This window comes from Syngnathus scovelli, chromosome 2 (genome assembly GCF_024217435.2).
Source record: "Syngnathus scovelli strain Florida chromosome 2, RoL_Ssco_1.2, whole genome shotgun sequence".
Lineage (NCBI taxonomy): Eukaryota > Metazoa > Chordata > Actinopteri > Syngnathiformes > Syngnathidae > Syngnathus > Syngnathus scovelli.
In genome coordinates this window covers 16,650,293-16,662,248 of record NC_090848.1, presented here as the reverse complement: position 1 = coordinate 16,662,248, position 11,956 = coordinate 16,650,293, and the positions used below count along the sequence as shown (strand labels likewise).

At 40.0% G+C, this 11,956-nt stretch overlaps 1 protein-coding gene across 1 annotated transcript; it reads left to right on the top strand.

Moving 5' to 3' along the window:
- The first annotated feature begins 133 nt into the window (after positions 1-133).
- zgpat (zinc finger, CCCH-type with G patch domain) lies at positions 134-5,967 on the top strand. The gene is made up of 7 exons (XM_049755033.1): positions 134-294; positions 1,362-2,025; positions 2,613-2,746; positions 2,988-3,146; positions 3,519-3,638; positions 4,540-4,957; positions 5,402-5,967. Exons 2-7 carry the CDS (start codon positions 1,418-1,420, stop codon positions 5,538-5,540), a joined length of 1,578 nt encoding a protein of 525 aa, XP_049610990.1. The 5' UTR covers positions 134-294; positions 1,362-1,417; the 3' UTR covers positions 5,541-5,967.
- Positions 5,968-11,956: the final 5,989 nt, after the last annotated feature.

The window sequence follows — 11,956 nt, the reverse complement described above, 5'->3', positions numbered from 1 at the left end:
TTTTTCAATATTCAAATAAAACAATCATTTCAATTCAATTCACTTTATAAGCACATTAGTTATTTCTTGTGAAAGGGAAAACAATTTCAATAGCTGTTTTGTCCAGTACACATGTTTTTACTTTGGAAAAATATAGACCGGACGAGATATTCGTGAAAACTATTTTGATTCAGCCGGTGAACTTCTTTACCGTCTTCGTCACTTGTGCAGTATTTCGGTAACTTCCCACGTTTTAGGTTTTAATCGCCCTTCCTATCGCGGCATTAGTTTCAGACAATTAGCCACATAACGAAGGTAATGCCAGGGATTATTATGATCACTTCTAATGGGTAGCTCGAAAGCGCCTAACACTTTAGCCACATTTGCTCCCATGTAATTTACTGCTGGACTTGCTAATTAATGTATTACACTGACAAGTTTGATCAAACCTTATGCGATTTCTAGAGGTTTCGTGTACATTAGACGTAAATGTGCATTTGATCCATGCATTTTTCTATATTCTCTTTTATTTGGTGACCCTAAAGCCCCCGGCTTCATGTTGCATGTGAATTGCCCTGACTGATGTACACAAGCCGTGTTTACAATTTACTATTTGTCACAATTTCACCACTCCACCGCAGATATCATTTTACCCGATGCGATAATATTTCCGCCCTCTTGCGTTTAGGGGTGTACCTCTCTCCAATAAATGATGATTCGATACATTCTGTCAATACCTGGGGTGCAATACGATTCAAGGGGCAATTATTTTGAAGTGGAATGTTTCGGTTCTTTCCATTTGATTCGATAGTACGATTCACGAGGGTACAATGCAATGAGTTTCTTGTCATTTCCAATTTAAATGAACTTGCCATTAGGTTACTGTAAATGTGACATTTCTTTCAATTCTCTCTCTTTCCAATAAAAGACAAGTTGATGTGGATATCTTTAGGTATATTCCAAAGCGAAGCAGTTTTGCTTTGATTATAATTACATATGTACTTTTTAAATCAACATTTATTTTGATTAATGTACATATGTATTTGCAACTAGTGATTATTTTAATCTCCCATAAATCTGTTGATAATTTTGGTGATTAATTGATTGGATCAGATGAAATAAAACATGTTTTGATTACTATAATTTCAAATTGAAAGTGCGTGTGTGTGCGAGCGTTTTTAGACAGCCTCAGAGTAATTTTACAAGTAAATTTGACAAATGCAAGTCAGAAGAGTTACATTAATACAAAAATAAAGTTCAAATAGTTGTGTGCGTGTGAGATACACACGTTGACGCGTACGCACACACACACACACAAACACACGCACACACAAGGTGGTTGTTAATCCAAAGTGATCTTAAATTATGCATTTCCCTTGTAGTTTCCCCGAAGGCTGGATGCCTCTCATTGCCGTTCTGCCCAGTGTGGAGTGACACTATGGATGAAGAAACTCTGGAGGGTGCAATCTCTACATATGAAGCCCAGCTGCAGCAGGTGGATGCCACGCTGGCTGCTGGCCTGGATCCCTCTCAGCAGTGTGACCTGCTCAAACTGAAAGAGGACCTGTGTCAGCTGATAGAACTCACCAAGGCCAGCCTGCTATCTTTCAGAAAGAGTCTGCTTCTGGCTTCCCTGGAGGACACTAGTGGAGTGCAGGCCAATGCCCAAAAGCCTGCGGCTGACACGAAAGGCCATTTGGAGTCTGAGTTTGATGCTTTCTACACTGAGCTTGGGGAGGTTTCGGGGACTATCTCTGAATCGAAGGAAAGAGACCAGGACACAGACAATTGTGTAGAAGATGAACGTGAAGAAGAGGAAGAGGAGGAGGAGGAGGAGGTAGATACTTTGAGTGGTACCAAAGTAAGAGCACCTTACAGGACATCATGGGGGACCCTGGAGTACCACAATGCCATGGTGGTCGGGGCAGAGGAACCAGATGGAGAGGAGGCACGAGCTAGAGTTTTGTACATTTATCCGACGCAAAAGTCCATGAAACCATGTCCATTCTATCTTGAAGATAAATGTCGCTTTCAGGATAACTGCAGGTAACAGTTTGTTTGTTTTAACTACACCTTCACTGGTTAAGCATGCATTTGTGCTTGGAAATATTGTCCAGCAGGTGGAAGCAAAGCCATATTGTTAATACTGTCATTGTGTGAGTGATGATGATGATGATGAAGATGATGATTATTATAGTAAGCAAAGCCACATTGTCAAAATTGTCATTGTGTGAGTGATGATGATGATCACTATCATTATACAAACAGAATTGAATCTGGATAAGTAGTAATATACTGCGACAACACTGGTATAATTCTACAGCAGTAAATTGACTGTATTAAAATTCTAAATTACTACTCCAGAAAATGATTGCATTTACTCTTTTTACTTTCATATAGAATCATATCTATACAAAATACTTTTCTCAATGATGTGTTGTGTCAATTTTGACCTTAGTTTCACTTGCCAAATATGGCTCTTTGCATGAGCTACTGTCAATGTTTCAGTATTTTTCTCCCCTCAATTGGGATACACTGTTGTGAACTGAGAATTGTGTCTCTTTTATTCTTGACATCCTTAAACCCACACTAGTAGAATCCCTGCCTTGTCTTTTTATTCACCTTCCGCAAAGGTTTTCCCATGGTGAAGTGGTGTACGTGTCGGAGCTCAGAGACTTCCTGGACTGTGACCTCAGTAACCTTGAGGAAGGCTCGTCCTGCTTGACACGACATGAGGATGGCATCTGGTACCCAGCCAGAATTACAGGTACTGGGCTCATTTGAGAGTTGACTCGTCAAGATTAGAGCTGCACAATCAAAAAAACAAATTGACATCTAAAAAAATGAGCCCTTTTCTAACATGATAGTGCTCTGTTATGATTGACACTACTACAGGGTATGGTTTTAAATCACAATAATTTGTCAGCCATGCCAGAAACCTTATTGCTTGACAAATAAAGATCACTGAAAGTCATGTTTGTTGTTATATTTTTGTTCCTCCCTTTTAGATATCGACAATGGCTTTTACACAGTTAAGTTTGACTCCCTGCTGCTAAAAGATGCTGTGGTTGAAGCCGACTGCATCATCCCACCACTGAGAGAAGACGACCCACTCTCCTCTGACTCAGACCCAGGAGATGCTGAAGATGATTCAGCTTACGCTAAAGGTATTTTTCAATTAGATGTTATCCTCGACTTTGGTTTTGGCAGTATTGTTGAAATAGAGAATGGGAATATTTACTCTACATGGGTTGTGGGACACTTTTACTTTGACTTATTACTGCATGACATTGTGCATTGTTCCCTTTTCCTACAATTTTTGTTATCTGTATATGAAGGACTCTAGAGGAAAACTTTCTCACCAAGTTACACTCTGGTGCAACACACATTTTCTTCCTGATTGCCATCTCCACATGGTCCTTACTCTAAATAAGCAAACATTTGACAAACAATGCCTGTTTTGAAATTTTCTCTTTATAAAACTACTTTTGTTTTCCCATTTTGAACTTTGTGCTTGATTGAAACTTCTTTTCCAACAGTTTTGCAGTCTGTGAGTGAATCGACTGCAACGAATACTTCCATTTTTGGAGGTTGGGAGGCTCACACAAGAGGCATCGGATCCAAGCTAATGCTCAAGATGGGTTATGAATATGGCAAAGGTTGGTGAAAATGTACTTAAGGCGCAACTATTTTGAATGATGTACTATCTATACTACACTGTGTTTGTTAAATGGTTGCAAATTGTCCAAGTGCTTTACTCACGCTGAAGTACACAAGTATTTTTTTTTTATGAGGACAGTTTGACTTTGAAACAAATTGTTTATATTTTCCATGGGAATTTTTATTTATGAAAACAAACTAATCTGCGGTCAATCTGAGTCCTGCAACAGGTGTTCGACCATAGAGGTTCCACTGTGAATCCTGTAAATATTCCACTTTAGTGTCAGTTTTGGGCAAATTAGGCCTTGAGGGGACAAATATATTCTGCTTGCTAGTTAGGGTGATGAAATTGATGATTGATTTATGACACCAGCCTATAGCCATGCAAAAGCACCTGCTGCCATTGCAATTAAGTAAAAGGTCAACGTCGTGACATGAAACATCAGCCTATGAATCTCTTTTTTGCTCTTATACTGATCTGAATTGTAAGGTAACATTACCAAGACATGCTAAAGGAGGCCATGTATTTGATTACAGCCAGAAATGTGAATTACAACCCATTGTTTGTCCAGGATGTTTCCACCTTGATGCTTCCAGACAGGGCGAGCTTTCAATTTGAAAGTGAAAACAGAACATGACAGGGTCAGAGGTTCTGAGATGAGACCTGGGCTCTTGGTTATTTCTCTCTTCCCGGTGCCATTGATATGCATTACAATGTCGCTTGGGGTTGCAACATATCAATCACAAAGGGACCACGCCTAAAACAGTACCTTACTTTATCATCTACCTCACTCTAAATGGGGACATGATTTACGTTTGGAGTGTCCCAGACAGTGTATTGAAGGAGACATGAATACAGATGGAGACCATAAACCAAACTTGCCTCTTTTGATTTCTCAGGTTTAGGAAAAACGCAGGAGGGTCGAGTGGAGCCCGTCATGGCGGTGCTTGTACCCAAAGGCAAATCATTGGACCATTGTGCCGAATTAACCCTGAGACGCACTCAGAGCAAGACACAGGATGGCGTGAAAACGAGTCGGCCAAAGCGCCGGCGGAAGCCAAGGGAGGCTAACGGAGAGCGCAAAACCGTCTTTGACTTTCTCAACCGCAAGCTCGGTGCCAAGGAGCGCGATGCCGCCGCAGACGGGGCGGCAACGGCCGCTGGCTCGTCCGCACTCACCGGGGTGGAGGCCTACAATGGGGGCAAGAGCACCAAGAGGAGCCTGAATGTAAAGTTGTTCCAGGTGGCCCAGAAGGTGGCCCAGACTGAAAAGGAGATCCAGAACCTGACCCAGTCGCTCAGCAGGCAGACCAGCAGGTCAGTATTACTGGTTTTTGGAAATTACCTTCAAGGAGGTTTTATGAATAACATTTCAGGGCATGTCAAAAGTTGGATTTGGCAGTTTTCAACTTTGGTACAAATTAGCCTTCCTCATCCTAAGCTGTACTATAGTGGTACTTTGACTAAGAGTGCTCCAAATTACAAGTGGACGCTCAATCCGTTTTATTATTTTTGTTTTGTCTATTTTCTACAAGCAAAAAATGTGACATCCCTAATGTAGATGTAATGCATCCCAGTTGTTGTGTTGAAGTGATGAGTCATTGGAATTCAGGGCTGTGGTAAAAGTGTAAATGAGATGCAGAGATTCAAGGTGAGACTCGGTGTATGCGGCCAACTCATTGGGGAGAGTGCAGCCCAAAATCCAGCCCGTCTCTCTCCACATCCTAATCTGTTTGTTGTCTGTGTCATGAAAAAAAACAGGGACGCGTCCAGAGTGAAGCAGCTGGAACAGAAGTTGTCGGCCGCTCGTCGGCTGCTGGCCCAGCAGAAAGCCCAGGAGCTGTCCATTCAGAGAGAACAAAACAAGGCGGACACACACAAGAAGATGACTGAGTTCTAAGATCTTTTTTGTGAGACTTTTTGTAGTACCAAACACTCATACATAGCAAACAACAAAAGGAGTGTTCGTTATTTGACTTGCTTTAAGTCACTGTTTGTTTGAATTTGGTCGGTACAGAAAGTATTCGATGCTCATTATTGTTTGTAATACATTCTCATTTCTGTCCACTAAAAATATCAGTTTAAAATTTTTCTCATGTTTTTTTTTATTTCTCATTGCAAAGCAGCTCCGTCCTTTTGGTCTTCCCGATTATTATTATTATTATTATTAAATCTGTTGGCATTACTCTACATGTTTCTAACATCATGGTTCTCAGATTCAATTTTACAGTACACATGCAATATTTTGTAAATAATTCCTTACAAATTTTAGGGGCCTGTTCCTGCTGTAGCTGTAAAACTCAAATACATTTATAAATCCCTAGAAAGATTTGTGTTTGTCCACATGGTTTCGTAGCATTCTTATAGTGGGTAAAAGGAGAAAGAATTTAGCATTCTAACTAATGTGCTCTGTTTTGGTAGCAAACAGTCATAATGTGCACAGTTTTAAAATGAAATATTAATAATAACTGAGGCCAAGTCTCTATTTGGCCAATCAAATTTGCCTCTGTCTAGGCTTTCTGTTCCACCGGATTTTTATGACAATTATTGGACATTATGTTTTTTAAAAGGTCATTTCCTTCCTTCCCACTTGTCTTGGCTTGCTCACCGTGCTCATTGAAATAACATTGACGTAACTACTAATGAAAAGCAAACATTGCTTTGTAATGCTCCAACAGTTGGAGCATAATTTAAAAAAAATATCTTGACAAAAATGATAGTATCAAAGGTGCCCTCTCCATCCTGCATGTTTCGGCTCTCTCTCACAGTCTTTTAATACTTCGAATTGTCCAATGTTTTGTTCTTAGTCTTTCTTGGGTATTTAAGGTCATTCTGCTGAAAAACCCATGACCTGTGACAGAAACCAAGCTTTCTGACACTGGAAAGCACATTTCACTCCAGAATCACTTGATCCTCTAGAGATTTCATGTATTTTCACATTCAAGACACTCTTCTACGGTGTGGGTTTTTTTTTTTTTTTGTGCCTAATTATTGCAACTGCCAACCAAGCTCCAGTTTTGTCTACTGTCCAACAGACTTTCTCCCAAAAGCTTTGTGGCTTGACTATGTGCTTTTGGACAAATTCCAGTCTTTTAGTTGTGGGGGTTTCTCCTATTTACGGAAGGGTACCAACAATGCAGTATGACCAATTCCTCTGATAGTGAAGGTTTCATTTATCTTTCGCCAAACTGGGTTGCTATATTGGGCCTTAGCGAGTAATCTCAACGGCTGCTAGCAAATAATTAATAGGGAAATTGATTGAATTTATGACGCCCAACTAAACCCTGCTTCACCTATTTCAAAGACCACCTGCCCCCACGGCAGCCAAGGAAAGGTCGATATCATGGACATAAGGCAGCAGCCAATTAGTTTCTCTATCTGGGGCCACATGGACAGATGGGATTAGATTGTCATACCTTTACGACCACATACCTGTGGACGGGAACTAAAACCCACACTAAACCATGGTGTTTTTGACGTAAGTAATTCCAACATGACAAGGGTTATGATTTTGAGAAAAGCAGGCTGATGAGAAAAGGTCAGGTTTTCACCCACCTGTGAAGGCTCACCAAAAGAATATCCTAAGAAGAGCACCGTTTGGGATCTGGAAAGACTTTGACAGACCATGGAAGGTGGCACAAACACAGTGCGTCTCCATATAATGATATCCCAAGAGGGCTGGGCTCCATGCACCATGCTTTAAGTCATTCATGAGGCTCATCTCTCCAATGTTTTCGCTTCCAAGCCAGATTGGACCGTCTGTGAGTGTGTCGGTATGCTCTGCACACCTTCTGCAGACATGCACTTCGCATATGGATTGAGAGAGGCCCATTAGGGAAGCCTTGGCCACCAATTAGTATTTATTGGGGCCTGGATTATGTGATTAAGGAGGTGTGATGGACCAATTGATTTGGAGACCACCTTGACAGATGTTTCACCCTGAAATTCACCAGAAGCTGTTTAACCAAAGGTGCTTGCACCAAAGGGTTAACCTCTGAAAGTGTGTGACAAATTGAGCTGTCTAATTAAGCTCTAGATCAGCAGTAGTGCGAAAAAAAATACACACTGAAATGTACTGAATTAAGTACAAAGACTGAAAGTATATACACGACCTCTTTTGCTACTTTACCACAATGAAATTGGAAATATACTGCCAAAAAATAAACCACAAGAAAAATCACATATCCGCAACCTAAGTTCTGACAAAATAATCACTACTGAACTCAAAATAAATTCTGCATGAGGAAAACAAAACAATCCATCCATTTTCTATAGCGCATATTCTTAAGGCCACAGCCTATCCCAGTTGACTTTGACAAGGTTACACCTTAGACATTCACAATTTCACGTTTTGATTCTTCAACTAAGATAACATACTCAGCAGGGCTTATTTTAACGACTGTAGTTTTGCATTCTGGAAATTTCTGTCATTTGGGGCATGCCTCCAACTTGGAGCACAAATAGGCCGAAACCCAGGCGAATGCTGTCCTACCTAGTCTTGTGCATGAACTAAATGAGAAATGATTCACAACAGGTTAAATAAAGGTTAAATGCATGAATCAATAAAAACACCTTCCAAGAAAACCAAAACAGTCCATTGTTTGCCTTGAGATTGAAATGACTTGGATAAATAAAAATAATCTTAAGCAACCTCACACATATGTTCTTGGGATGTGGGAAGGTGACCGGTGAAAACCCACACAAGCATTGAGAAAACATGTAAACTTCACACAAAAGGCTAGAGCACAAATTCGAAGGCGAACCTTCAGAACTGCGAGACAGATGCGCGAACCACTGCCAACAAGCAAAAAAAGGTGGCAAAAATATGCCAAATTTATTATGGAAGAAAAGAATGTTAGGGTTGGGGCTGGGGCTAGTGTTAGGGTGAGGGGTTAAGGTAGGCGTTTGCGCTAGGGTTAAGGTTAGGGTTACGGTTAAGGTTACGGGTCAGGGTTTAAGTGTCAGAGTTGGGGTTATTAGTTAAGTGTCATAGTACAGTTTCAAACTAAAGTCATCTTTTCAAACTAGGGTTAGGGTTTTGAAGTAGGGTTTCAAACTAGGGTGAGAATGTCAAACTAGGGCTCCAAATTAAAGTTAAGGTTTCAAACTAAGGTGAGGGTTAGGGCCAAGGGGTTGTTTTGTTTGTTCATTAAGTGTGGTTACGGTTTAAAAGTTAAGTCATTCGGATATGGGTTTCATAGAAGGGTTTAAATCTAAGGTTAAAGTTTCAAACGAGGGTTAGGGTTTTGAAATAGGGTTTCAAATTAAAGTTAGGGTATCTAACTGGGGTTAGGGGGTTGGGTTAGGAGTTAGGTTGCGTTAGGGTTACCGTTAGGGTTGCGGTTAGGGGGTTGGGCTTGGGGTTAAGTGTTCGGGTTATTGGTTAAGTGAGGTAGCACGGTTTCAAACTAAAGTCATCTTTTCAAACTACGGTTAGGGTTTTAAACTAGGATTTGGGTTTCTTAGTAGGGTTTAAAATAGGGTTAGAGGATAGGTTTAGGGTTAGGGCTAGGAGTTAAGTCTAGGGCTAGGGTTAGAGTTATTGGTGGAGTGTCCTAGTACAGTTTCAAAGTAAAGTCAGCTTTTCATCTTAGGTTTGGATTTCATAGTTTTTAAAACTAGGGTTAAAGTTTCAAACTAGGTTTCACGTTTCAAAATAGGGTTTCAAATTGAAGTTAGGGTTAGTTAGCTATGTCAGGAATTGGGGGTTAGAATTAGGGCTTGGCATTAGGGTTTAGGTTATTTGTTATGTGCTGTAGTACGGTTTTAAACTAAAATCAGCTTTTCAAACTACGATTCAAACTGGGTTTAGGGTTTTAAAATGGTCCCAAACTAGGGTTTGGTTTTCAAAGTAGGGTTTTAAACTTAGTTAATGGTTTCAAATTTGGGTTTGGGTTTCAAATATTGGTTCAACATTACAATTAAGTTTTCAAAGTAGGGTTTAAACTAAGTTCATGGTTTAAATTTGGGTTTGGGTTTAAAATTACGGTTCAGGTTTCAAAGTAGGGTTTTAAGCTTCAAACTATGGTTAAAGTTTTACAGTAAGGTTTCAAAGAAGGTTTAGAGTTTCAAACTCGTGTGCCTGACTGGGTGTAGTAGCAATAATGCTTAAAGAGGCACTTTCAATTTATTCATTTAGTTCCTTTGGTAGTCTTGTTAACCACAGATGCTTTTTAATAGTATTTCAGGCTATCGTTAGGTCTACTATAAATTATGTGCCAAAATCAATTAGGCATGTGCTGAAATCAATAAAGAACCGTGCAGTGGGGTGAGTATCTCACCTTGTTAAATGCCGTGTTTCCATATTTTTTTGCTTAATTGCCATTGTCACCTGTCTGTATTTTCAGAAGAATAATCAATAGATTCTCTGCTGAGCCAGTGGAAATACAATACAATAGTTGGCTGGCTAAGGACAGAGGGAAGGTCATCATGGCGGGCGTTCAAGTGTAACCGTCCCATGCTGTTAAATAGAAACTGTTTCGAGGGGGAGGGTCACGTGAGAGAACAGCATGCTGATGTGTGTACTGGGAATAGAATAAAGAGACAAAGCCTTCTAAGATTTAGAGTTAAAAAATGTCATGTTTTTGGGATGAAAACTATTAACATTCTCGTAATATTGTACGCCCGAAAATATGTGTGATGTGATTTCACAAAATCAGCCATATGTTGTGCTAACTGAAAGTCTGAACCGAAGTGACTGTGTTTTTTTATGTTTTTAAGCTAATCTGATTAAAAATGCATTTCTAAAATTTATTAGGTGGGCTTTGTGACGTAGTGGCCAGCATCATTGTCTCGCTCTAGCCATGTATCTCGCAGGGATGGCGAGGGAAGGAGGAAGTGAGAAAGACCATAACTTGCTGTCACAGAGCCGAGCACAGCAAAAGACAGACAGACGACTTTCCTCGATTCTATGTTGCAGTACTTAAATCTTGACAAATGTATAAACTTTCTATCCCTATCTAGTGTCGGCTGAGGCGGCACGCTACGGAATTAACTGCAAGAGTGATTCCTTTTTCTTTTAAAAAAAAAAAGTCACTACTTTGGATAACCTTTCTACCTTGAAAAGCAGCAGCTCCAAGCTATTAAGACCCTCATTAACACAATTTGAAAGAATTAGGCTATTTTTCCTCCAGATGGCATCACGGTAGCTTGGAAATAACGGAAACTTGTCCACATCAATCTTTCAACCATTAATATGCCTTGAGGTGCTTACTGTATAGTGTCCAAATGTGGTTCTCAACGTCTCCCTCATCCAATAGACCTGATTGAAATGACCAGGATCATTACTGGGCTCCTTCAGAACTTGCTAATTAGCTGATTTCCTACATACATGAGCTTGTGCTCGCCTTCTATTCAATGTGCTTCCTCCCACCTGTGTCTTTTCAGTCCTGATGTTTATAACCTCGTGTCCTATTCTGTCTCATCACCATCTCATTGGGAATTACTGCCACATTCTAGTAGTTGTTCTCCTTTTGTTGACTCAGCTAAGCTCTGACCTTGATTGTTTTTAGACCTTGGCTTTTAGTCTCACGTACTTGATACCTTTCTTTGTATTCGCTGACCGGTAACCCTTGTAGTGAAGCCAATATGTTTATTCAATAGTGCGATTTTGTCGTTCCTATTCGCCTTGAGTCTCCCATTTATTTGACGTCTTACCTCTTGAAATGACAGAAAGCGCTGCTGTTTTTGTACAAAATCACTGACTGGAACAGAATTTCACTGACATAAATGACTCAAGTGAACCGAATCACTTTAGTGAATGTCTCAGGGTAACCTGAGTCCATAAAATGTAGTGACTTCACCATCGCCAGGACAGAAAGCTTACAGTATGAGTGGATTCATTCCATGGAGGACAAACACAAGTATTTTTTGTTAGATTTATAATTATTCACTTGTGAGAGGAATTGATTATTCATTATAAGAGCAGGTACTGGTGTCATGTTTTAAGTGGTTGGTATACAAACAGCTTTTCTTAAATTTTGAAAGAGAATTATCAGCAGCGTTCATGCATTCATACCTTGTTTAAAAAACTTAGGCTTAAAAAAATGTAAGAAAGAAAAAGAAAAGTGGTGACATTTGTCTGACAAGGGAGACTTTTAGTGATGGAAATCCACAATCCTGAAAGACTGCTGCTGTGCTAATGGTTCTGCAAGGTTGCACAGCGCTGCTTTTGTGTTTTGATTTTTATCACCCGGATATCTTGACACACTCACTTATCTTGCCATACTGGCAGTGCCAGTCTGGCACAAAAGGTTTAAAGAGGAATATGTGTGTTTTCATGATATCGGAATTTTGACTCATCTGATCTTATTTTCA

Bases quoted from the DNA above. Each gene is read 5' to 3' on its own strand.
- zgpat (XM_049755033.1), top strand. From the start codon at position 1,418: ATGGATGAAGAAACTCTGGAGGGTGCAATCTCTACATATGAAGCCCAG. The intron at 2,747-2,987 runs GTACTGGGCTCA...CCTCCCTTTTAG, and splicing joins GTACCCAGCCAGAATTACAG to ATATCGACAATGGCTTTTAC. The intron at 3,639-4,539 runs GTTGGTGAAAAT...TTGATTTCTCAG, and splicing joins GGGTTATGAATATGGCAAAG to GTTTAGGAAAAACGCAGGAG.